This window comes from Dasypus novemcinctus, chromosome 20 (assembly GCF_030445035.2).
Source record: "Dasypus novemcinctus isolate mDasNov1 chromosome 20, mDasNov1.1.hap2, whole genome shotgun sequence".
In the NCBI taxonomy this organism is placed as follows: Eukaryota; Metazoa; Chordata; class Mammalia; order Cingulata; family Dasypodidae; genus Dasypus; species Dasypus novemcinctus.
In genome coordinates, this window is record NC_080692.1 from 45,385,908 (window position 1) to 45,413,031 (window position 27,124).

The 27,124-nt window shown below is 34.4% G+C and overlaps 1 protein-coding gene across 7 annotated transcripts in view; it reads right to left on the reverse strand.

The window, feature by feature from the left end:
* SOX5 (SRY-box transcription factor 5) overlaps positions 1 to 27,124 on the reverse strand; it is a 474,102-nt gene that overhangs the window by 337,016 nt on the left and 109,962 nt on the right. For 5 of the 7 annotated variants that reach the window (XM_058282908.1, XM_058282907.2, XM_071210214.1 and 2 more), the window contains one exon: positions 2,485 to 2,611. In XM_058282908.1, the coding sequence (XP_058138891.1) occupies positions 2,485 to 2,611 (127 nt within the window). Of the gene's footprint in view, positions 1 to 2,379; positions 2,612 to 27,124 lie in introns of all 7 variants that reach the window. The other 2 variants (XM_058282906.2, XM_058282904.1) reach the window with 1 other exon arrangement.

The window sequence follows — 27,124 nt, forward strand, 5'->3', positions numbered from 1 at the left end:
TGCTGCTTGTGCAAGAGATGATAAGCAGGTAGAATCGATATATATTTGAAGAAAAAACAAATTTGGAAAGCAGTTATTTATACATGTAGTAAGAGAAATTATCAATGCTGATGCCATTAAAACTAAGGTCACTCATTTTAATCCAAACTGTAATAACTCCTAGAACAGCCAGTCTAAATTTTTTTGAGTTATACAGCTACTTGAAAATCAGATGAAAACCATAACCCAATTCAGATATGCTCATATATATAGAATTCTCCATTAGTTTTAAGGAGATCCATAGACCCCAGTTTAAGAAGGTCTATTCTCTTGATAGAGTGCCTTGAGGAAAAGGATTGTGTCTTTCTCAAATCAATTTCTATAGTGTCCAACAAAAAACTTGGTATAAAGTAGTTAACAGTTTTTAGTTAGTTTTATTTAGAGAAAATGATTACATTTTCACTAACTACATCACCTCATATGAACTACCTGATGTAATTTAATATACTTTTCTCATACCTATGCTCAAGTAAACTTAAAATAATCTCACCTTTATTTTTCTTAGTAATTCTTTCAATCATAATTTATATTCACCCTTTCAAATTTGTATGTCTATATTTATAGAACTTTCTCCAAACTAAGACACATTTTCAATATGGGGCTCTCTGAGAAGGCAATGGCCAAAATACTGTAGAGGAAGAAATACTGGCCATGGCCAAGCCAAATGGAGAACCCAACCTCCTTACTGAGTTGGGTACTACCCATTTTTTTCCTTTCTTTTCCTAGGCCTTATTGAGAGTAGGCCTGTATTTTTGGCATTTAACTATCACAAAGCTTATAGTGGAGGAAGGAATTAGGGATACTATGACATAATTTGTAAAATAATAAATACTCAGAAAATAAAATATGCCTGTGCCCTTGTGGAGAAGCAGCACTGTGTAATGTTTATGAGCATGGACCTCAGAGCCAGACTCCCTGGCTAAACCCTGGTTCTCCCATTTATTAGCTGTGATTGGGAGCAAGTTGTGCAACTTCTCCATGCTTCATCCATAAAATGAGATGAACACCTCACTGAATTAGTGCAGAGGATAAATGTATGAGTGTATAAGTGCTTAAAACATCACTTCTCTGGTAAGCAGTGCTAAATAAGTGTTTGCAAAACTATTATTCTTGGTGGGAAAATCTTGGCATACAGTGAAATACCCAATGAAATTTTGACCTACAAAAGACTTAGTGAGAGTGGGAGTATTTAAATCAAATGTGAAAATCGAAGAATAGTGTCAATTCCATAACTATTAGAAGATATCTGATTCTTCTTCTTGATTTAATTCCATTTACTGTAATAGCATATAAGTGGGCATATTTCATTACTAAGCACATTTATTACATGTAATAATTCCTTAGAGAAAACAAAAACATGGTTTAACAGAATAGGGGCTACCATTAAATGTATGAGAATGTGTGATAACACGAATTTTTGTGGGTAATAGCTGGTTCAAACGAACAGCACTGGTGGCCTAAAAGGAGAGGTCACAAAATGTGACATCTAGCTTTAACAGCAACTTTGAAAGGATAAGGGTGACTTTACTGGCAGGTAAGTGCACTGCTGCCTTGCCAACATGTTGATTTTATATATCTAAGTTCCTCAGAAGGACCTAAAAAAGCCTTATTCCTTAATTTGTGCTGTTTAATTAAGCTTATGCAAAGATACTGTGCTACCATGTTCCTCTCACTTGGGAAGACACAGCTTTTTAAATCTCTGCAGTGAACTAGATCTCAGAATGAGGAACCAGAGTAATTATCCTGGATTGGATATTCTGGAATGGGGTGCAACAGAAAATTACTGAATTATCAAAGTAACAGTGGGGATGGAATTGAAATTAGAAAGTAGTATAGCTAAATTAGAAAACTATAGACGTTATGAAACATATTCTTCTGCAAAGTTCCAAGTATGCTAAAGAATACTGCAATCAAATCTGGGCAAGGAAAAAACAGAAAAAAGATTGATTCATCATGGTAGAAATGTTCAGATTATGTTGTTGTAACTCTATCTGCAAAAACCTTTTATGAGAGATAATATATCATCTAACTTTCATGCTTACTATTTTTAAATGTGCTGTTTTACAAAAATCCTTAAATTTCTTATAGTTTACTTCCCTAATTCGATTGTAAGTGCCTCACAGTGAAGGATTCTGAAAAATAAAGGACGAAAAAAGAAATACAAGATCTCATATTGCCTACTGAAACCATTTTATGCAGAAAGCGTTCTAAGGTGCAAGGTGTCTCTTGCCTATGATTATTAAGTAGATGACAGTTAGAAGCAAAGGTCTGGCGTGGCACTATCAGAGGAGCAGCCTGGTCAAAAAGTGAGCGGAGGCACAACGCCCAGGAGAAACCTACCATTGTATTGTGCTGAGGAGGGGGAGTCCTATGGCCACAAGGCTCTTGCGTCAGCAGAGAAACTGGCTGAAATTCCTCAGAGTGAGGCTTGTTGGGAAAACTCACATGCAAGGGAAGGTGAAAGGCTGGGAGCCCGTCACTCTCCTCTTCTTCCACTTTCTGTCTGCTTGTCACCATGGCTACCTCTCCATCTGCTTCCCCATACGGAGAGGCTGGTCGCTTGGAAGACATCCTGGAAGGAACAAAAGAGGAGAAAATAATGAAACCTCCACATAAATCCTTAATGCCGTCATTGTATGGTTAGGGGCCATTGTAACAGAAATGCCTTTTTGTGCTGGCAGAAAGCAGGAAACCATCCAAATGCCACTGCAAAGCATACACAATCAGAAACAATGGCCAAGCAGGTAGCAACAGAACAGTGCTTGTTTGTTGTGGGAATAATACACTAATATAGCACTCTTTTGTATTCTGGCTTCTTAAACAAGAGAATTCACCGTAGAACACTGCATATTGAAAGACCATTCCATTTTAAAGGAAAAAAAATACCCATCTAGTTTCACACTTAGATAGACTTTATTGAAGATAGAACATCTATGAATAGCAAATACTGTTGGCAGTTGAAAGAAGGGAAACAACTAACATTTTCTACATCAAAAATAAACAAAATGAATAAAGGATTGCCATTATAACAAATTTGCATTTTATTAAAAGTAAGATGATTGTGAAATGCAGAAATGCTGGTTAATAAGGAAACCTCAGAGCTAGGGACAAAAAGTTTGATATTTGCTTAAAGCTTATAAAGAATCAAGTAAATTTTACAATCATTGTAAATCTTGAAACACTTGAGAATACCCCTCTCTTCACCGCCCAAGTTCACTGAATTTTGGCATTTAATGCTAAAATCAAACTTGCAAAAGAATAAAAAAAATGGTGGAAATTTAAAAGTATTTCAATTTCATGAAAGATTAGTTAGATGGGAATTACCAGGCTTATTTACTCCTTCCTAGAATACTTAAAAGAGAGAAAGAAAAGCACCCAAACAAAGATGCTTTGTTTTGATGAACTAATGTCTAGCCGACAATTAGCTTAGATAACTGAACAAGAATTTAACCAACATTCTTTGTACTTGAGTTTGATTCAGAGCATAATCAGAGGCTAAAAATATGTGGAAAATATTTTTAATTAAATAGAAATTATTTTTCTTTTCATTAAAAGTTTTACACAGGAAAATGGGTTAAAATGTTTAATTAAAAAAACTCTTTTTCTATTAACAACTTGAATTGACCTTGAAAAAGATGTGATTTTGGCTCGGCAAACAAAGAGGGTTTACAGAATCACCCTTTCTTATTCTAGACCAGAGGGATTAGAGGGAGGGTAGGCATTTTTTAAACTTAAAATGTATTTCCAAAAGATGCCTCTAATCATTGTTGAAGTTACAGCATATTAGAATATTCTTAGTGTTAGAAGTTTAAAAGAAAAGTGTATTCTGGTACTGAAGATATTCTATTAAAAATAATAACAGTGAAATGGGTGTAGCTCAGTGGTTGAGCGCCAGCTTTGCACGTATGAAGTTCCAGGTTCAATTGCTAGTACCTCCTAAAAATAACAATAATAATAGCACAGTGGGGAAAAATAGGGTTTTAGAATCAAAGAGACATAGAATAAAATACTGATTCTGCCACTTATTAGCTGTGAGACTTATCTAATCTTTCTCTCTTAATTTACCCATCTTTAAAGTGAGATATTTCTTTTATAAAGCTGAGAATTACCAGTGCACCTTACAAAAAATGGCAAGTAGAGCATCTAACACAGAGTAGACAACAAATAATAGCTGTTAGTTGCGTGAACACTGCCTCCCCCCCCCCCCCCCAATTCCAAAATGAAGAAAGCAGGTTGCCTTCTAAGACTTAACTATAAAATCAACACAAAATGCAATAGCTTGCATTAGAGAAATATTCCCTGGCCAGTGGTTCTTGACAATAAACTGATCAAATGCATTAATGAGTGTTTAAAATGAAATGTGGGTAGGAAGGCATATTGATCAGATGGAGAAAGAGAAAGAAATGTTGGCAGCTTTCATGTGAGCACTATCTAAAGGAGAAGTAGATTTGTTCATCGCATTTCAAATGTTTTTAACCATTTTGAGCCTGTTACCAAGGTCTACTCCAAGTATAATCTAAGTATGGAGAAAGATGTAAGGGGCTTAGTCAAAGATTTGGAACAGTCTTAGTTTTATTGGCTACACCATATCTATCACCAAATTGATATATCATACAATATGTAATAACCCTAAACACTGAAGATATTTCATTCCCAATGTTCTGATTCCATGTTCTCCAGGAAAACTTCTGATTCCCACATAGAGAATATGCTACAGATAAACTATTTAGGGTCTTTGTGGTAATTTATCAGAGTAAATAAAGACTTTCATTAATTCTTGTTTTCACATGTAGCTTGAATACAAGAAGGTTGTGCATTTATTATATACACCTGAGTATCCACGGTCATTGTGGACATTATCATCCTTACTGGAATTAGTAAGTTGGTAGTCTGGTATCTATCTCACCTTCGTGTAAATCAGTCTCCTAGCATGTGAAAACTCTATTGACAAGTGCCAACCTCTAGGTCAACAGAGGAGGAAGCTAGATCAGGTGGCCTTTCCTGAGTTATATCAGCCTAGGTCTTTCAGACTTTTAGAACTTGGTTAATTTCTACTTTGTTATTATCACTATTAATAATGATTATTAAGACTGAAATAAACTCTAAAAGTAGACACAAGGTAGATAGATAAGGCATTGCTGTTGTTCAAAATTTATGATCATGCCAATTTCAAAATTATCTTTATAGACAACTGAGTAAGAATCCTCTATACATAACATTCTATGGAGAAAAAACTCTAAGGTCTAAAACACTGAATATGAAGGAGGCCAGAAGGCAACTGATTCTCAAATACAACACTGGATTTATTTCAGTTCCTTTTTCAGAGACTTATAGCATGTTCTTTATATGGTGTACTTGGGATTATTTTTAATACAATTTAGGTAAAAGATTTCTTACATTACTACAATAAAAATGAGCATGGTTACATTTCAACAATGGCTATTAACTGAATCAGAAAAAAACTAAAGCACATAATAAATTATGTGATAAGCTGTCAATCACTTGGTCACATTATTAATGTTTACTCTGATCCATGGTACTTCTAAAAATATCAATAACAAAATCACCAATAACTCTAGCTTTTTGAATTTTTATTCATCTACCAAAGGGTTTCAGCTTTGACAGAGAAAAGTCTCATCAATTTCAGAAGGCATCTAAAAAGCACCACAGATTTTCATATACTGTTCATCTGGGATATGCAGAATTCTAATTCCTGCAACCTACACTACACAATGTGTTGCAGTGCAAGGGTACCTTGAAACAATTTGAGGATCTAGGCTGGACTACGCTCTTATGTATTCATTCATAAGGTTGAATACATTCATTGATAGGTAGGTGCTAGAGTTATCAATGAATAAAACTCAAACTTCAAAGAAATTGAAACGAGCCAGATAAATATTACCTATATTGAAGAGTGCAGCATGAAAATGATACCTTGTGGAACTATGATGGCATCAAATAGTGGTCTTTAACCCAGTTTTGTGTATGGACAAGAAACCCTTGAAAGAAGTAGTATCTAATTCCAAGGCAAGAGGCAATCTTCAAATCATCAACAACCATTCAGAAACCCACCTATTTAATGGGAACAAAAAATATAATACAGGTTTCTGCTTTAAGAAGTTTATGAAATAGTTCAAAAGTTTTTAAATAAAAAGAGAAATGCTAATGAAAGATGACTGGAGTTAAGGACCAAACGGCATTACAGGCAAACACCTGAGGGCTTCCTGAAGTCCAAGGCATCCTGGAATGCTTCAAGCAAATGGTTGACCAGTTGGATTTTAAGGGGAAAGAAGGATAAATGAAAATCTTGGGATAAATGTAGATGAAATAAATTGTAAGAAGTAATGATAAAAGCAATGTTGCAGAGATATTTTTAGAAAACGCAATGCAAATGTAGGGTTAAGCTTACTTACAAAATGGAGAGATTGAGGAATATGGTCTAAATCTGATCTCTAGTCTATAACATTCCAGGAGTTTCTGTGGTTACATCAACTGAGTTGATAAGAAACATCCTCCCTTGTAACTAGCAACTTGATTTTCCAAAGAGTTGCTTTTTTGTTGTTGTTACTTCTTCTTGAAGCATTCTCTATAATCAGGCTACTCTTGTCCATATGTGAATGTGACTTTAAAACTCCTGGGGTCCTTTGCTGTTAGCTGAAGGCTCTCAATGAGCATTGTAGTCACCTCGTAAGTAACATGACCCAACTGTCTCAGAAATACATAGTAAATTTAGGAGATGGGTGGTGCATATGAAACTGCCAGGAAACTAAATTAGTGTTTCTCAAACTTTGCTTCACATTGGAATTACCTAGAGATATTTACAAAATCCTGATGCCTGGGTCCAAACCCTACAAATTCTGATGTTATTGGTTTTGGAATGCCTGCTGGGTATTAGAATTTTTTAAGCTTCCCAGGTGATTCTAATGTGCAGACAAGGTTGCAAACCATTTGTAGTAATCAGAATAATGAATGCTTCCCACCCTACTCCACTCCCAAAAAAAGTCCGTCTTAATCCTTGAGACCTGTGAAGTCATCTTACATGGCAAAAGGGACTTTATAAGAGGGGATCAGAAGAGAGAGAATAGAGAGAGAGATTGCAAGATACTACAAGCCTGGCTTTGAAGATGAAAGGATGGGGTCACAAGCCAGGACATGTAGGCAGCCTTTCGAAGTTAGAAAAGTCAATAAAATGTTCTCCCGTAGAACATCTAGAAGAAATGCAGTCCTGCTAACACCCTGACTTTAGGACTTCTGACGTCCAGAACTGTAAGAGAATACATTTGTATTGTTTAAACTGCTAAATTTGTGGTAATTTGTCATAGCAACAATAGGAAACTAAGACACTATTGACTTAATCACATTTTTTTTTGCACTTGCTATTTTCTCAATCTGAAACTCTTACCCCATCTGTACTTGCTCCCTCATTTCTTTAAGGTCTCTTCTCAAACCCCATTTCCTCAGTGAGGACTTCCTTGATAACTGCACTTAAACCAGGACCCTCTCCCCTTCTTGTTCCTTGCTCCCTGACTTTGTTAATAGCACTGACATATTCTATATTTATTTCTTTGTTTATTGCCTATCCTGCTATTATATAAGCTCCAAAGGAGAAGACTTTATGTTTGTTCACAGTTACTTGCTCAGTACTTAGAATCCCTCCTGATTCTAAGTTTTCAATAAATAACTGTTCAATGAATAGCTACTAAGTAAAATATGCAACTCTCTGACTATGGCCTAGTTATGGATAGCTAAAAGAGCTAATCTTATAGAATAGGTAAGCTTGGAAGATGTCTGTACATCGCCAGAAATCAAAAGGAATTTCAGTTCAGTAATAGCATCATCCTGATCTTTAGTAATTTTCATGTAAAGGGTATATAAACCGTCTTCACTTAGGTTTTGAAAGTATCTGTGAAGAAATCCTAAAGCTCTGTTTAAAAATGTATAAGTGAAAGACTATAAAAGTTAAGAAACCTTACATAAACATCTACACAGTTAATTAATATCGACCTATTATTGAAGAATCACTATGGCTTTAAACTTAAACAACTCTTTCTTCTTAGGATATGTTCTTTGCTGCAATTGTTCTGAAAAAAATAACAACATGCACAATGTCAAAGGAATTCTGCATATGGTATGAAGTAACTGGAAAATTTTGAATAGGAATTGCTTTCTTTTTATAGTAGTTTCTTTTTAAAGTTTCTTTCTGTAAATATCTTAAACTTTGGATAATTCAGAGATAAAGTCTGAGGAGCAATGCCTTTTACTGGTTATTCTTTCGGAACGATAATATTTCCTTTTAGGCTAGCATTTATGAATAAAACAATTGCAAAAAAATAAATACCTAGTAAAAACAAACTCAAATCCAGGCTGTTCTAGAAAGCCTTCCCTTGGCTGAAGTGACTTTGCCCCAGCCCAAACTAATCATTAACTCTTGTTGGTAGCCAACATGAAACAAACATCCTAACCTGTAACATTTCTTCAATTTTTGAATTTTCTCTTTTTCTTATTAGTATCTAAATTCTCTAAACTGCAAAACCAGATCTTGGCAAACAAGATTATCATTTTTTAATTCTTAAATTCCCCATAGTATGTACAATGACTTGCACTTAATATGATTTCAATAAGTATGAGTCTATTTTGACCATTTTACTTTATACTTCCAAGGCTAACACTAAAGGTATGACTGAATGATAAAGGCCTTTCCAAAACCCACTGTGTTTCCTTTCCCAAATATTCTTATTCTCTACACTGAATGAGAGAAAATGGGTTATATGACAGCACAATTCCTAGCACATAGTTAACACTCAGCATATTGTTCTACAAATAAATTAATTGAGCAAATCTCTATTTTTCTGCCAGGCAACTTGTGTTATGGAGGAAACAGGTAACTTAGGTAAGAAGCCCCTTCTGGTTTATCCTTAAGGAAGTTACAATTTAAAGAGGAATAGAAGATTTATACCCTACCATCCATTCATCCATCCACTGATTCATTAATTTAAGAAAATGGAAAGACTAACATGTGTTAGGTATAGAGCAACATAATTAAGAAAGCAAGATAGATTATTGTAAGGTAAATGACTTTCTATAAGTTAATATATAGGGCAGACAGATAACAGAGATGCAATATCTTGGTAAAATAATCAGAGAATGCTTCCTTGAAAACATGAGAATTCAAGAGTTATGAAGGATGGGACAGATTCAGCACCCACTGGGAAGAGAAGCGACAATTCCAGACAGGAGAAATGACATTAAAAAATTAATTAATTGATAGAATGGGCGAGTGAGTAGAATGGTTTGATTAAAGCAGCAGATTCTAGGAGGAGTATTGGCACATAAGAATGAAAAGGAAAGACTAGACGACAGTGGTTCTGGTTAAATCCTATATAGAGAATGATGAGGATCAAAAAGCTGAGAATTATACTAAGGGCAAAGGGAAGTTGGTGGAGGTCTGTGAGCCAAAGAGTAACAAAATACAGTATTTTAAGAAGAAAAATGCTCAGAATTTAATAACCTATGGAAGGCTGAGGATGCAAACCACAGAAAGGGAGATGATTCAAATATAGAGATTACTTGATTGCATAGAAAACAAGAGTGCTAATAAAAGGAATATGTACATTAGAAAGAAAGGCAGATTTGGGGAACACAAAATTTGGTTTTATAAATAAGTCTTTGTTGATGGCAAGAATTTAAAAAAGAAATAGCAGGTAATCAAAAAACGCAGGACTTTTGTGGAAGAAAGCAATGTAGTGTAGTCTTTTGACCCCAAATAGAGAGTTAAGCAATAATTGTCATAATTATTACTTATTGACTTCTTCCACAATGTTCTGAGTCAGTATATCATTATTCTTATTTTATAGAAGAAGACACTGAGTGATAGATTGGTTAAATAGTTTTTATTACTCACACTATCTCGTCTATGCATTATATCAGAGAGCAGATCAAGAATAGAATCATATCTTAGAGGGGAAAATAAAGCTAAAAACAGAGCAGAGTAAAGAAAAGCAAAAACAGAATCTTGCACAGCCCATTTACCTTGGGAAGCCAGAGGATTAGGAGAATCAAGGAAAGAAGACCCATGAAAAGAGGTCAAAGTGGTAAGAAGAGCAAAATAACTATATTCTTAACAATTTTTAAAAAATGAACAAACATGCTGAAATTGAACTTTTACATTCTGGAGCATGACATTTATTTAACTTAAGACTTCCATTTATTCTCTCCTAAATACTTATTTTAGTATTCACTCTCATGTTATATTTTTAAAAAGAGCAGAACATATTTTGAAACACATGAAAATATTTCAAATGATGTATCTTCTGAAGGGAACAGTAAATATGATATATATATATAAAACAAAAATTAATAATCCTTCATATCCAAAGATGTTGCTACTTTTCTAGAAGGTAAGTGCCTGGATTTTTTTTTTTTTTTCCTAGTAGCAAGAACGTTTGTTCAGGACATTTATTTGTCTCGTTCCTTTCTTTAATCAAGGCCCTTTTGAGAAGGATAATTAGGATTAGGAATTAAACTTTTCTATGTATCAAAGATTTTTTCATAATGGAAAATTACTCATCCAATATAGGGACTCAACACAGACATTTACCTTAAATGGATCAGTTTTCATTCAAATGAATGAAACAACCAATACTTCTATTTGATTTTAAATGGAGAATTATAAAAGTTAACATATCATTTTATTAAAGAAATAATTCCCTCCCATTATTCTTACCTATGAATTTAGATTATTATTATTCATGTCTTAGGGGTCATTATTTTTTCTTTTTTCCTTCTTACATATTTGGAACGTCTTCTTTTTCCTATTACAACTCAGCTTTATGTTTAACTGTGAAATTCTATATAAATTTTATAACCAAGTCTGTCATATATAATATTCATAAGTTTTTAAAATAGAAAATATTTTCATGGTAAACATGTAGTCTTTCAAACTTTTAAAGTATTTTTCTTCTCTTTTCTATAAATTCTCTTTGCCATCAGTTTCTGATACAAAATATGCCAATCACCCGTTAAGTGTCTACCCTTTGTTTCCCACATACAAAGGCCTCACTCATTATGTTGTTATTTACAGGTATAAACAAATAGAAGCAGAAACAGATTTCATAGAAACATATAGATGACATAAAGTAATAGTTAAGACTGGACTTCCATTGTAATCTTTACTATCCATTTCACTAAAGAGGAGATAAACAAAACATAGTATAAGAGTAAATCTAAAAATTAAACTAATTTTTTGAGCTATAGCTACTTACGAATAAATTTATTATTTTGAAATATAATGAGTTTACAGAAAATATTTTATTACATTTTACAGAGGTTTAAACTGTATTTTAAAAATGTTAATTTAAAATGTTGACATTACTAGGACTTTTTTTTTATAAGGATGGAACCCGAGACCTTATACACAGGAAGCAGGTGCTCAAACCACTGAGCTACACTGTTCCCCATCAAGAACTTTTAAAGTTACTTTTATCAACATTGTCCCCTATGTTTATCCTACCAGAAGTATAGTTTCTGAGATATTCTCAGCATCAAGATCAAGAAGTTCATTATACCACTCTTTTTCTCTGATAAGAATAGCACTATGCTTAACTTCTTCACCACCTTTTTTTTTTTAAGATATATTTATTTCTCTCCCCTCCCTCCCCACCCACTGGTTGTCTGTTCTCTGTGTCTATTTGATACATGTTCTTCTTTGTCCGCTACTGTTGTTGTCAGCAGCACCAGAATCTGTTTTTTTTCGTTGCGTCATCTTGTTGTGTCAGCTCTCCATGTATGCGACGCCATTCTTAGGCAGGCTGCACTTTCTTTTGTGCTGGGCGGCTCTCCTTATGGGGTACACTCCTTGCGCATGGGGCTCCCTTACATGGGACACCCCTGTGTGGCATGGCACTCTTTGCGCGCATCAGCACTGCACAGGGGCCAGCTCCACACGGGTCAAGAAGGCCTGGGGTTTGAACCACGGACCTCCCATGTGGTCGACGGACACCCTAACCACTGGGCCAAGTCCACTTCCCTCTTCACTACCTTTTTACCCTTCCTTCGCTATCATGATAGATCCAGCCTCATCCAGTCCACAAAAGAGTTAGGGATAGAAGGGAAGAGATAAGGAGAAAAAAGTAAGATGCAGATTGCTTCCAGGAAGAAGTAGAAAATGAAAAAAAAAAAAAACAAGAAAAATATAATTAAGGAAAGAGAAAGAAAGACTCAGAAATAGCACTTAATTCTTTTCAACCCCTAAATGTTTTTTTAATTAGTTGAACAGAAGTTCTTGAATTAGTATGCCTAAAATTAGCAATAAAATTAATTTTTCAGCATCCATTTATTTTTTCTAAACAAGTGAGACAAACAGATATCAAAGGTAAGCATTCATTTGAAAACTGTAATACCAAACTTGTATCCGATGATGATTCAGAATTCAAAATTTGATTATTTTCTACCTTCTTCTCCACTAATAATTGTAAATCACCAAAAATTTACTCCAAAATTAGACCATGTGTTGAAATCCAGAAAATGCTCCAAATAAGAAGACTGCTTTAATATAAGTAACAAAATATCTGGGCTATAAATCCTAAATTTATCTAAACACATATCTGACAGCCAAAACTTCTTACGTTTTATTTAAATATTCAGCCACACTTACTAAATGCCTAAAATAATAGTAGCCCTGATAAAGAAAAAGGTAGAAAATATTAAATTTAATTATATTCTTGGTAGTCATTCCATACTGTTCTTAATACTTAGAAAACATACTAGCATTCACTATGATAAATCTGAGAGAGGATATAATAGACTGAAGGAAAACTGGCTTATGGGAACATTAATAGCTCCTAAAGACAAAGCCACTTTCATAAAGAGAACTAGTGAAACATTTTTATAGAATCATAGATTTTTTCAATAAAGTTGTCAAGACTTTTCTCCTGATCACAACACAAGAATCTAGCAATACACTCTTTTCTACTTAAAAAAAAAGGGCCCTTTATCATTACTTGTTTTGCTTAATAATTGTCATAAATATATTTTTTTAACTCAAAAACACATACATTTAAGTTTCTAAACATTTGATAACAGAAATTTCTTAATGATAAAATATATTCCATTTCAATCAAGTTATCTTGAAGAAAATATAATAGAAACAAGAGCTTTAAATGTAATTTCCTTTAATTTGTAGTTAAAATTACCAAAAATTTTAGTTTGGAAGAAAACAACAGAAATCCATAAATAATAATTTGTTTGAGTTATTTAATCCATGTATTATTATAATGTGCCATTATTCATAAAGAGAAAAACAACCGTTTAATCTTCAGCCAGCTTCAGGTTAAAAAAGCCAATATCCTTTTGTTTAGATCATTTAAAAATTAATTTATCTAATCTAGCATTGGGATCCTCGATTCTAAAACTTGTCCTTTATAGTGAGAGGTGGTAAACTTTTAAGAAAACAAAAAGCTTTTTCCATTTGAACATGGGTTTTGCCTTCCCAACTGCTCCAAGTCCACAGGATGTGGAGGGATGATTTAAATTTTACATCAAAATTGTGACTACACTAGACTTTTCCCCCTTCTCAAGGGAGGCATTGTTCTTGCTTTTCCATAACCAGGCGTGACAGCGCCAGACTGGAGTCATACGGCTGGTTTCTGAGTCAGCGTGAAAGTGCTCACCTCCTGAGCTTCCCCAGATGCTCGTCTCCCAGTAAGTCTGAAAGCTGAGCATGGAGTGGCCAGTCAAACATCCATCCCTGGGACAGAGGGAGGCCCAGGGAGGGGCTAGGCAGTAGCTAAAACTCTCTCTTCCAGTACCTGCTGCAAAAATCTTTAATAATATGAAGTACACACACAAACAATCACCCTGTCTTTAATAGGAGTCCCATTTTTTGGACCAAAACTTGGAACAAATTGTCTAACAAGTATCATTATCGTGTGCTTCTGGGGTAAAGAAATAAAGATTAAAAAACCAGAAGCCTGTTGGATTTTTCTGGGACACATGGTTGCCACATGTATAAATTTCAGGTTATAGACAGCTAGAGAGAATAGTGAAAAAATACTGCATGGGATTCTTATTTATAATCAAGATATCTAAAATCTTATCTTTAAAAACTCTCTGTAGAATCCCTTCCACAATGATAATTGTTTCAACTGTGACCAGAACCATAGTCAGTGACAGGAAGTAATTCAGTTTCTATTGTCCTATCTTTTAATAAACCTATCAGTGAAGTTTGAGAGGTATCTGTATCATGTGTGTGTGCGTGTGTGCGTGTCTACGTCCAGTGTACATGTGCGTCTCATTCTGTTTGTGTGCGTGTGTCTATGCATCTTTGTATATGCCAGTGTGTGTGTTTGGGGAGAGCCAGGAAATAGAGAGGCAAAAGAGCCTTTGACTAATGATAGGTGCATTATTATTTCTCTCTTTTTTTTTTTTTTTACATAATCTCCCTATTAAGACTTGGACCAGACTGTCATAATGTAATCATAATCAGATGTTAACAACTTTCATTCACCATATAATTCAAAACGATTTGATTGGAAGTTTTGTGTTTTTTAAAATAAAAGAATAAAGAAGTGGGAACAAACATCTTCCAGTTGGTTAGCCCATAAAAAGGAAAGCAAAAGGAATGTAATTCCTAAACATCACTACTACAGTGAATAGTACTAATCTCCTAACGATGCTTTCTAAAGCAATGCCAGGCACCTTTTCCATGTCATCCCCATGAAGGAACTGTGATTACGTGTGGATACATGCAGTTCCTGTGTGTGTGTATATGCGGGCATGTATGTAGCAACCTATGAAAAGAGTTCACCATAGTTACCACATTCATGGTGAAAGACGGACTTTCAGTCATGAACATCACTGGCCAGATGAGGTGCATATGAAAAAGAGGTAGTTTTGTTTAGGAAAGAATAGGTCTTTAGGCTTAATATTATGGACCCTCCATAAAAATATCATTTCCCTTGCTTAAATGAATTGTCCACTTTGACCCTCCCAGGACTTCACAGCACTGCTACAGCAGAACTGTAAACAGAATATAAAGTTTTATTTTCCAAAATAATATCCTTCAGTAATTATGAGGAGGCCCGTCCCAGTCTCATTACTGCGCCTCCTCTTACAGCACGTACCCCCACTCCTGCTCCCTCCCTTCTCATATCTACTGGCTAAGTCTAAATAAATAGCAAATTGTCTATAATTAAAAGTGACTTATTCTTAGCATGGTGTATATCTTGAAATAAAATCTATGGCATGCGTAATTTATTTAGGATCTAAAAATGATGTCAAAAATAATTAAGTAACCAGTCTAGTTTTAATTTCTTTTGTTTTCAAAGGTCATTGTGAAATCAAGCAAGTTAAGCCTTCTAAAGCAAACCTCTAGAGAGTGCTTCTTTCCCTCTAGAAGAAATGAGAAAGGAGCCTTACAGCTAAAACAGGTCCTGAGCACCACCGTCGGTTTGTTGAGAATTGACTAAGTAATCCAATGAGGGAAAAAAATTACGACCCCCTAGGTTTTTTGGAATTCAAATAACTCTGACAAGGAAAAGTTTATACACAGCTAAATTCTGGCCAATTTAGGGGGCTCACTCTTTTTTCCATGTCCCATATAGACTTGGTTGTAGTCTGGTTTCTATAACAGCTGTTGTAAAAATGCACGAAGTAGAAAATATTTATGTTATATTGAAAATAGACAGCAAAATTCACATATACAGTGCGCATATCTTTCCTACAACACCAGCTTCTGTGGTAAGAAATAGGCAAACTAGGTAGTGGCAAATTGTCTGAACTTCTTGGCAAAATGAAGAATTGGCCAACACAATCATGAAAGGTCCAAAAGTAAGGGTGCAGTGCCAAGAACGATGACCATCTATCAACGCAAACTCCAAAGCAGCGGGATGCAGCGATGGCTGATGTTATAAGAATGCTGAGCCTCTTGATTGGCTCCTTGCATGCCAGCGCTTCTTTGCTTGGATGAATATGAATTGAATCCATAAGCTTTTTATTTTTCTAGCTTGACCTCTAAACTCATTTTACATCTTAACTGTTTATCTTCTTCCCCCATTAATCTTTCTGGTTTTAGCACATTCCCTGTTGTTTCTAGAAAAAAAAAATGTTTAAAAGCATGGTTTATACTGCCACTGTGGAAGAGTTAGGAATGCTAGTTCATTCCTATAAATGAGTAAGAACCACTCAGGAGTTTCTGAAAGACTACCTGTTTTCTTCTCCTGAAATAAAAATTCAAAAGATATGACTTACACTGCAAAGGAGAAAATCATCAACCTTATGCAAATGATATGGACAAGTATAAAGATGCAGAGAAATTCCAGTTTAGGGAATGTACTAGATTTCAAACTGGGCTAACATAAATATCATTAACAAACTCCCCTTCAAAAACATTTGTAAGTGTGCGATACAGAGAACATTTGGAAATAAATAGCTTTTCCTATTTTCTTTCTCTCTATGCCTGAGCACACACATGGTGCCTATGGTCTCCATAAAGCAATGTTCCGACACCAGAAAGATCGCATTCTAGACTGCAATTTTTGATAGGGATATTGTGGAATGCTTTCCTATTCTGTTTATTAATATACAGCTGATATGAAAATTTATTGATTTAAACAATTGGTTTATAGATATCACTACAAAATCTGTCAGTAAACAAAGCAAAAATGTCAAGGATGTTCACTTTACAAATTGACAGAATAAAACCTCCTCAAACAGTATTTACCATTCACCATTTTATAGATACTCTGTCTACTATCCTTTCTGCTGTTCTGTAGATTTTTTCCAAAGCTTAACAAAGGCCCAGCTGTATAAACCCGCCCTGTCAAAGGACATAGTTAAGGGACGGATAAACCAGGGAGGGGTGTTAACCATGCTGACCACTGTCTGAGTTTATGAGGATAAAGGAGCCTTGACGGAGAAAAGTAACCAGCCACTGCTGTTTTTTTTTTTTTAACCTCTTTACCACATGCTAGATTTTTTTTTCCATTACCCAACCCCTCTTCCCCCATTTCAACCCCCACGACTGAAAGATTTCTGTGTTCCAAAGGGGATAGAATCCTCCCCAAGCTCCACTCCCTTTTTGTTTGCTTCTTATTTGTTTGCTTGCGTGCATGTTTTTGGTTTTTGATTTTTGTTTTTTGTTGCTGGCAAGTTTATGGAGGCAAGATCATTTAAAGCTTCTTAAAATACTGGTTTTCTCCCCGTCAAACCATCTACACACAGTGCCTTAGAAATATTTTTAATGGCTCTATGAAGGCACTTCTTTGGATTCCTTTTTAACAAAATATTATCAACAACTTTTAAATGTAAGATAGTTATTTCTGCTGAAGACTCTAGAAAATGATACGTTCCTATAAAAGATAGAGGGCCCTATATAATTGAGGTAGAATGAGTGCTGAAATCAAGGATGTAAATTTTATATTTTATAGAATGTGTTTCCCAGAGTGCACACATTTCAAGGGGTGCTAGCTACATGTGCAGGGTTTAGCAACTGTGAGATGTGATTCTGAAGTTTGAAGAACAAGTTTAGCCTGAGCTAATTAAGCCTTTCAAAATCCCAGCTCTTGTCTTTCCAAGAACATCAAACCATAGGAAAGATTTTCCAGCAATTTAAATACGCATTTCCTATCTTCAAGTTTGTCATCCTTACATATTATGTTGACATTATTTATAAGGGAATGAAGCCAATTTCCCTAAAATGATGGCTACCGTAACTGCACTAGAGTCAGCAAATCCTGGGGCAAGATCCACTAGAAACTCTATGGAGTTGTATCATCTGCAAAGTTAGTTTTATTTCAGGGTGTCCTTTGAGGTTGGGACAAATATTTGAACATTATTAAATCCTGTATTTATCCAAAGACTGCTGCAGCTGCAATGCAAGGCTTCTTCGCACTGCCCTGCCAATGACCTAAAGGGATTATCCTTTTTCAGATGGGGTAAAAATGTGATTCCTTCAACAATCTGTATACTTTTCTATCCAACATGAGATGGACATTCATAAGGCAAAATGAAGTTTCTTAAAACTGCTAACTATGGTTGCTTTCAGAGTCTACCATTTCCTACATCTGTGGCTGGTATAGATACTATAGCAATAGCACTCACATTCCAACCTGCTTCAAGTAGTAGCCTGCTTTCAGAGATAACTGAGTACTTTCCCTCCCATAAATATTTGGTTCTTATGAAACAAGCTGAACAAGTCAAAGTTTATTAAAAAAAAAAAAAACCTGCCTAAGTCATATTCAAATCATCATGCAAAATAAAGTAGAAAAGATAGCAAGGTTTAAATATTTCTTTACCAGCATGAATTTCAACCTTGCTTTTCCTTAAAATACTTGTTAAACTTTTCAGAAATATTTGTGCATAATCTATCCAATTTACCAAACAGACCAAAATATTATTTTAAAAGGAAAGTAAACCTTTAAAGATAATGCCAATGTTATATTTTGAGAAAATTAATATTAATTACAAATGATTATTAATTAAACTAAATTTTCTCAATTTCAGTATATTGTCCAATGATATTTTGTTTAGAACTATAACATGTCTTCATGTTCACATACTCTTTTAATAAACAAGTGGTAGACTTTTAAATATGCTCAAACCTGTTTTGTTTTTTTCCCCATTTTTTGCTTTAATTAACTTATTGATACACACCTATAATAAGTAGATTCAGATCCTTCTAGAAATGGTTTTGTTTTATTTTTTAATAGTCGCTCCTTGTCTTCCTTATATATTCTGGCAAAGATCTGCAAGAGCAAGTGCTATTATAAAAAGAACCTAAAGACTTCTTTAGAATGCATTTATGCACTTTGATTTAACAGGGGTATGAATGGCTCCCACTAATTGCATGCTGAAAAGTGTCAGTAACTTGTGCTAGATGTTTTATATATTATTTCTGGTCATCAAAACAACATTGGACCATAGACCTAAACATAAGAACAGAAACTATAAATCTCTTAGAAGTAAGTAAGCATAGGAGTAAACCTTCATGATGCTGGGTTAGACAATTGTTTCTTATCTGACATAAAAAACACAAGCTACAAAAGAAAAAACTAGATAAGTTAGACTTCATGAAAATTATAATACTTTGTACTGAAAATACAGTTAAGAAAGTAAAAAGGCAACCCCCCAAAATGAGAGAAAAATATTTCAGATCTTTTATCTGATAGGGCACTTGCATCCAGAATATACAAAGAACTCAATTCAATGGTTAAAAAAACAAAACAAAACCCTCAACTACTACTTTTTAAAAATGGGCAAAAATTTTTAAAAATCCATGTAGATATTTCTCCAAATAAGACATACAAATGGCCAAAAAAGCACATGAAAAGATGTTCAGCATCATTAGCCATTAAACAACACAAGATACCACTTCATATCTGCTAGAATGGTTATAACAACAACAAAAAAAGAAAGATAATAAAAGTTGGCAAGGATGTGGAGAAATTGGAAGCCTCTTATATCACTTGTAAGAATGTAAAATAGCGCAAATGCCTTGGAAAATAGCTTGGCAGTTTCTCAAAAAGTTAAACATAAAGTTTTCATATGACTCAATGATTCTCCCTCTAGGTAAATATCCAAAATGAAAAACATATGTCCATACAAAAACTTGTACACCAATTTTCATAGCAGTCTTATTCATAATAGTCCCAAAAGTGGAACTAACCCAAGTATTAGCAAATGATGACTGGAAAAGCAAAATAGGGTATATCCATACAATAGAACATTATTTGGTAATAAAAAGGAGTGAAATACTAGTACATGCTACAACATGGATGAATCTTGAAAACAGTATGCCAAATGACAGAAGTCACAAAGGAGAACATGTATGATTCCAGTTACAAGAAATTTACAGAATAGGCAAATATGTAAAGACAATACCTAGTGTTAGAGGAGGGGGTGGAAGAGATTGGAGAATGATGGCTAATGGTTAGAGTCTTTTTGGAGTGATGAAAATATGCAGGGACAGATGCTGGACATTATATATCCTGCCATAACCCACTGGATGGACTGGGGGAGAGTGTAAACTACAATGTAAACTATAATCCATGAGGTGCAGCAGTGCTCCAAAATGTATTCACCAAATGCAATGAATGTGCCACAATGATGAAAGAGGTTGTTGAAATGGGACGAGTGGAGTTATGTGGGGTGTGGAGTATATGGGAACTTCTTATATTTTTAAAGTAACATTTTTTGTGATCTATGTATCTTAAAAAAAAAAAAGACAAAAAATAATAGAAAATATTCTAAAATCAGATTGTGGTGATGGTTGCACAACTTTGTGAATATACTAAAAACCACTGAATTGTATATTAATCAGGTAAATTTTATGATTAATTTTATGGTTAGAAAGTAGTTCAACTGGGATTTGGAGCTAGCCCTGCTCCAAATATTATTGTGTTTTATTGACTATGCTTTAGATAGAGAACATATTTTATGAGTGAATTTAAATATAAGCTAAAAATTTCACTTTTTTCAAAGTGTTAGAAATATATTACTCATTTCTTAGCTCTTATTTGAATTCAAGCTCTTAGAGAGCATTGTTGTTGGACCTATGTTAAATAAATGCTCCTTTTTCTTCTCCTAACTTTTCACATCAAGTTCTTTCTTTTTTTAAAGTACCTTCATTATAATGCTGTATTTTTGGAATCATGATAAGCAAATATTTAATGATTGTTCTAAAGGAATACACTGCAGAGAATCATAACTCACTTCTACTGTTCATTTGAGGTATCATGTTCCCTCATAATGTTTCCCGATGGTAAATTACCAAGTTTTGCTACGAGTCTTGCCGATTTCTTCAGTAAAAAACTTAGAAAAGATAATATGGGTTATCTTATTGTGAAAGTAGTTCAATCTGGTCAAATGCTCTTTGATCCAGCATTTCATTCTTTTTAAACAGGTAAATTTCTGAGAAGGTAACAACTTTCAGTTTATCAGAGGAAACTTCTAAAAGAATAATAACTTTTGGAAATAGTTTGGGGCATGGACTCCAAAAAGATTATCATCAGTTGTTAGTGTGTGTTTCTTCCATCTGTGGTGTTAAAGATTATTTCATTTCTTATAAAATCAACTCTTGTTGATATTAGTGTGTAATCAAGTCTGAAAAAAAACCAGCTATAGAGGGGTAGTAGTATGGATAAAAGGACTATGTTTTAAAATTCTTCTTAATGCTCTGTTTACAAAAACATTTCTGCCATTAAGAAAGTAAAACACAGTCCTTAATTATTAATATTCCATGATTTATTCAGCAATGCTTTCCATTTATGATAGCAGTTTGAATTAATTTAAGGCAGTTAAACGTAGGCTTAATTCAATAAACACTAATATGCCCAAAGAAGTAACTTTAAACCAACTTAGAAATTAGGATCTCCTTCAGGTCTATCATGAAGTAAGCGTTTCAATTTTTAATTCTTTAAACATAATTTAGACTCTATCATGGAGTAAAAGCAATAGATGAATTAAAGAAGGGAGGCAGAGACATTGGGTAACAACAATAACTACAAAATATATAAATGTGATCAGCAAAACACATGAGTTTGTTGATTCCCAAAGATGCAGCTATTAAAGGAATCAATGACTATTCTCATTACAAATGAAATAAATTGCTTTTTAAAGCTAGTAGTTAAGTTTGTTCGTTTTTATCTAAATTCAAATTGAGGTTAACTTTTACTCTACAGTATGTTATATGTACGAAAATTCACATTTAAACACAAAAACTTCACATTTCTGCTCTTTATCTCCATTATTGAAACCCATCTAACAGATTTTTTAATCCAGAAGAAACTTTTTAATCAAAATGTAAAAAAGAATTTAATATTGAATAATAAACTCTTTAAGCTACAAACACTACTACTCATTTTTTCAATCTAATACAGTATCTAGCATGGGATGTAATAAACCAAAATGGAGATACTAGGGTAATATTGATGAGTATGAACTTTGATTAGCCAAATCTGGACTGAGGTTTCATTATGCTGCTTCCTAGCTTTGTGACCTTGACCATGTACTTAAGCATTACATCTGTTTTCCCCCAAAATGGGAAATACAAAAGTATAGAATTTATGTTTTGAAGGAACTAAATGAGTACATATAAAAGCATAAAGAGGGAAATGGACTTGGCCCAGCAGTAAGTCTACCACATGGGAGGTCCGCAGTTCAAACCCCAGGTCTCCTTGACCCGTGTGGAGTTGGCCCATGCGCAGTGCTGATGCGCGCAAGGAGTGCCGTGCCACGCAGGGGTGTCCCCCGTGTAGGGGAGCCCCACACGCAAGGAGTGCGCCCCGAAAGGAGAGCTGCCTAGCGCAAAAAAAAGTGCAGCCTGCCCAAGAATGGCGCCACCCACATGGAGAGCTGACACAAGAAGACAACAAAAAGAGACACAGATTCCCGCACCACTGACAACAACAGAAGCGGACAGAGAAACAAGATGCAGCAAATAGACACAGAGAACAGACAACTGGGGTGGAGGGGAGGGGAAATAAATAAATAAATAAAATAAAATAAAAGCATGAAGAACAACAGTCAAACAATGCAATTAACATATGGGCAAAAGATTTGTGTAGACATTTCTCCAAAGAAACAGATGGCCAATAAGCACATGGAAAGATGCTCAATATCATTAGCCATTAAGGGATACAAATTAAAACTACGATGAGGTACCAATTCACTCCCACTGGAATACTGACTATTTTTAAATGGAAAATAAGTACTGGAGAGGATGTGGAGAAGTAGGAACACTTCTTAATTGTTGAAGGGGATGTAAAATGGTGTCATCTTTGGAAGAGTTTGGCAGTACTTGAGAAAGTTAGGTACAGCATAACCATATGACCTGGAAATCTCATTTCTAGGTATAGAACCAAAAGAATTGGAGCAGGAACTCCAACACATATTTGAACAACTATGTTCATAGTGCCACTATTCACAATTGCCAAAAGATGAAAGCAAACCCCATGACCATCAACTGATGAATGGATAAACAAAATGTAGTATATACACACAATAGAATATTATCCAGCCATACAAGGGAATGAAGTTTTGATACATATAACCTGTCTGAATATTGACAATACCATGTTAAGTGAAATATGCCAAACACAAAAGAAAAAAATATTTTATGATCTCTCTGATATGAAAAATTAGAATAAGCAAATTCATTTAGCCCAAACCAAAATACAAGTTAACAGGGTGAAGGTAGGGAATGGGGAATTAATGCTTAATGGGTTCCAAGTTTCTATTTGAGGTATTGGAAACTTATTGGTAATGGATATTGGTAACAGTAGCACAACATTGCGAATGTAATTAACTCCACTGAATTATATATTTAAATGTGATTAACGGGAAAATTTAGGTTGTAGATATGTTAGCACACACACAAAAATAGGGATGTACAACACAAACAGTGAATCCTAAAGTAAACTATGGACCAAGGTTAACAGTATAATTTTAATAATATTCTTTCATCAATTGTAACAAAGGTGCCACACTAATACAAAGTATTAACAGGGAAAACTGTCGCATGTATGCAGGTATATGGGACCTCTATTTTCTGTGCGATTTTTCTATAAACCTACATCTCTAAAAATTTATTATAAATAAATAAATTTAAAGTTGCACCATATCATACACATAAAAACATTTAGTAAATGCTATCTATTTTTGTGATTGTTGTTTGAAATTGAATTGAAATCACTCAGCTGTAAAGCATATTTAAGGTTAGGATAAGATACAACCTAATTAGCTATGAAATGCCATCTGTGTTTAATATTTTTGACCTATAAGAGCCAAGAATTATTTTAATATTTCTATATATTCAAAATTTTAATTTTTGAATAAAATTCCAAAACTTAAACCTCACTTTTTGAGGCTAATAGTGGTCCTCTTAAGATATTTCTGAATCTTGTTAAATTCTACAATCCTTTTCTGCGGCATTTTGAGCCTTAGGTTTTACAGGACAGAACCCAAACCATCCATCCGTTCATTTGTTCATTCATTCATGCACTCTATATTTACTAATATAGACTAATATATGGCACATATCTGCTATGTGCCAGGTGCCCTCTCCTGTGGAGGCTAACATATAGACAGATATGTATAATGCTGTATAATTTACAACAGATGTATAAATACTGATGAAAGAATAAAAAGAAGTTAAAAGCAAAAGTTAAGGGAAAGTACATTGAGGCAATATATTTAAAAGATCTTTCTCACAGAGCCAACCAAAAATGGAATTGTTTGCTTCATGAGGAACAAGTTCTGCCACACTGTGTCCAAACAGAAGACAAGGCATTAATCAGATATGCTATAGTGAGGATTCTCATGTACATGCAAAAGGCTAAACCAGCTGATCTTTACGGTTCCCTGTAATGATGAGATGTTCATCGTCTTGAAAACAGGCATGGTTTGCTATTTCTGTTATGGTATATATTATGGTGAATAGCAGAATTTAATGCATCTAAGGTAAAAGAACAAAGAAGTTGGAAAAATGGAGGTTACAACAGTATTAAGAAGTTTCACAAGAACAAATCAACTGACCATCTATTATGTAATTACGGATAATTCTTCATGATATGGTATCTGATAATTTGACTATTTTATAAATTGTACACTATACTTGCTTTCACAGTAACCTGGCATTTGTGGTCAATTTAGTCTCAGTTCTTTCACTTAAATGTGGTAAAAGAATCTAGCTAATATTTATTATAAAGAACCTAAATCACTCTATGTGAGATGTACCTCTATACCTACCCATGTACTTATCTATCTAACAAACTTCAAAAAGCAGGTACTACCCCTATTTTATGGCTGAGGATGCCAAGGGACGGCAGTAAAGTGCCTTGCCCAGGGCTGCACAGCAGGGAGGTAGCAGAGCAGCATTCAATCCCAGCGCTCTGGCACCAGGGACCAAGCTTTTAATCACCACGTTCCTTCTAGCGTGAATTTTCCATCAATACAAAAACTACCTTCTTAAAAAAAACAAACTTAGCAAAAAATGACATATCTTCTGGCAAATCCATTTGTAATACTTATGAATGAGTAAGACAGTCTGGAAAATATAATTTAAATTACAAAATGGTGAAGATTTTAGATGAGTTTGATAGTTTATTATATTTGATGTTAAAATTGTCCTGGAGAATCCTGTACACAGGATTAGTAAATTCCACTACAAATGTAATCTACAGTCTTAGCCTTATGGTCAAATATCACCATTTATCTAATCAGCAGTCCATTTGCCTAAATATCTATTAACTTATGACATCTTCTTTTCTCTGAAAGTTTTTCTCTGCTGAAAAAATTAGTTTGAAAATATTGGTATTAATAAGTGTCTAAATAGAAATTATTCAAATAAAAGTATTCTGCATAAGCAACACAGAAGGATATCATCTGTGTAATGATTTGCTTGTTGTTTAATATTCATTTTTACCTGAAATTCAATTCCTAAATCTCAGGTGTTGTTTGTGTTTTACTTGGAGATGACCCTAAGAGTATATTTCAAATAAGAAACAAATTTTAAGCCTGCCTTTTCTACTATCTTGTCTTTAGCAAAATCTGCTTCTGCCATCCTACTCCTCATTTTTACTTAGATCTCAGTTGAGGACAGGGATCACAAGTTTAAAGTACATTATATATGAATTGGAAATACAAGATTCTTTTACTGTTTCCAGGAATCTTATCAAGAGGAAAATGAAACCACCAAGAATGCCAATGACTTGATCCATGGACATGCTTCTTAAAAGATACACCTGCTAAAAATGCTAAAACTGTCTATAGAGAAAAATGAAGTATATTAGTATACAAAATCTGAGAAATCCTACTTATTCCTAAATTTTCCAAAGTAACTTCCATATGAAGGCCTCAAAATAGTTCCAACACATGCATTAGAAAGGCAAGATTCTACTTGGAAAAAAATTTATCCTGTTCTTTAAGATAAGATCTGTAAGCAATATTGATAAAAGCTAAAAAGATGTGTATATATATATATTTTTTTAATTTATTTTTTATTTATTTGTCTACCCTTCCCTGTCCCCCCCTAGTTGTCTGCTCTTTGTGTCCATTCACTGTGTGTTCTTCTGTGTCCACTTGCATTCTTGTCAGCCGCACCGGGAATTTGTGTCTCTTTTTGTTGTGTCATCTTGCTACGTCAGCTCTCCGTGTGTGCAGTGCCACACCTGGGAAGGCTGCACTTTTTTCATGCTCTCCTTACAGAGTGCACTCCTTGCACATGGGGCTCCCTTATGTGGGGGACACCCCTGCGTGGCATGGCACTCCTTGTATGCATCAGTACTGCACGTGGGCCAGCTCATCACATGGGTCAAGAGGCCCTGGGTTTGAACTCTGGACCTCCCATGTGGTAGGCGGACGCTGTATCCATTGAGCCAAATCCTCTTCCCAATATAAATATTTTTTAATGGGTGAAAATATACTTATTATATATTTGGGTATATATAGACTGGCAACTTTATAGAGCAGAGACCATGTGCAGTTTCTTCATTTCTATGTATCTAGGGTTAACAGTGTCTGACACATAGATTATTTCTTGAGTGAATGTGCAATATGTAAAGTAATTATTTTATCTATATGGTTTAAACAATTACTGGTACATAATCCACCTACTATATCCTCTCGGAAGGAATCTAAGTTTGAATAGGTCTGTACCACCAAGGAAGCCTAATAAAGAAGTACAGAAATAATCAACAGGAGCAATACATCAATCAGAAAAGGTCTGATCATGATTAAATAAGAGTATTTAGAAAACCTCAAATTTCCGTCTATAAGTTGAATTTAAAGCAGCTGTTCAGGACTAGTGCAATGTCTGCCGTAAGAATAAAAAAAAGAAAGAAAGAAGCAGCAGCAGCAGTAAATCATGGCAGCAGCAAAACTATTGCACTAAGACTCAGAGTTGAGATGACCTTTAAAAAAAAGCAAAAAATCAAAAGGGACAATTTTATAGTTTCATACTGAACTTCAGACAAAAAGAATTTGTTATTCTAATGTTGGGGTACCTCTTTTTAAATACAAAGCAGAGGTGTTTCCCTTAGAAGCAAAGGTCTTGGGGACATGTCTGCCACAGCAGTTATTTTATGTTTCACTT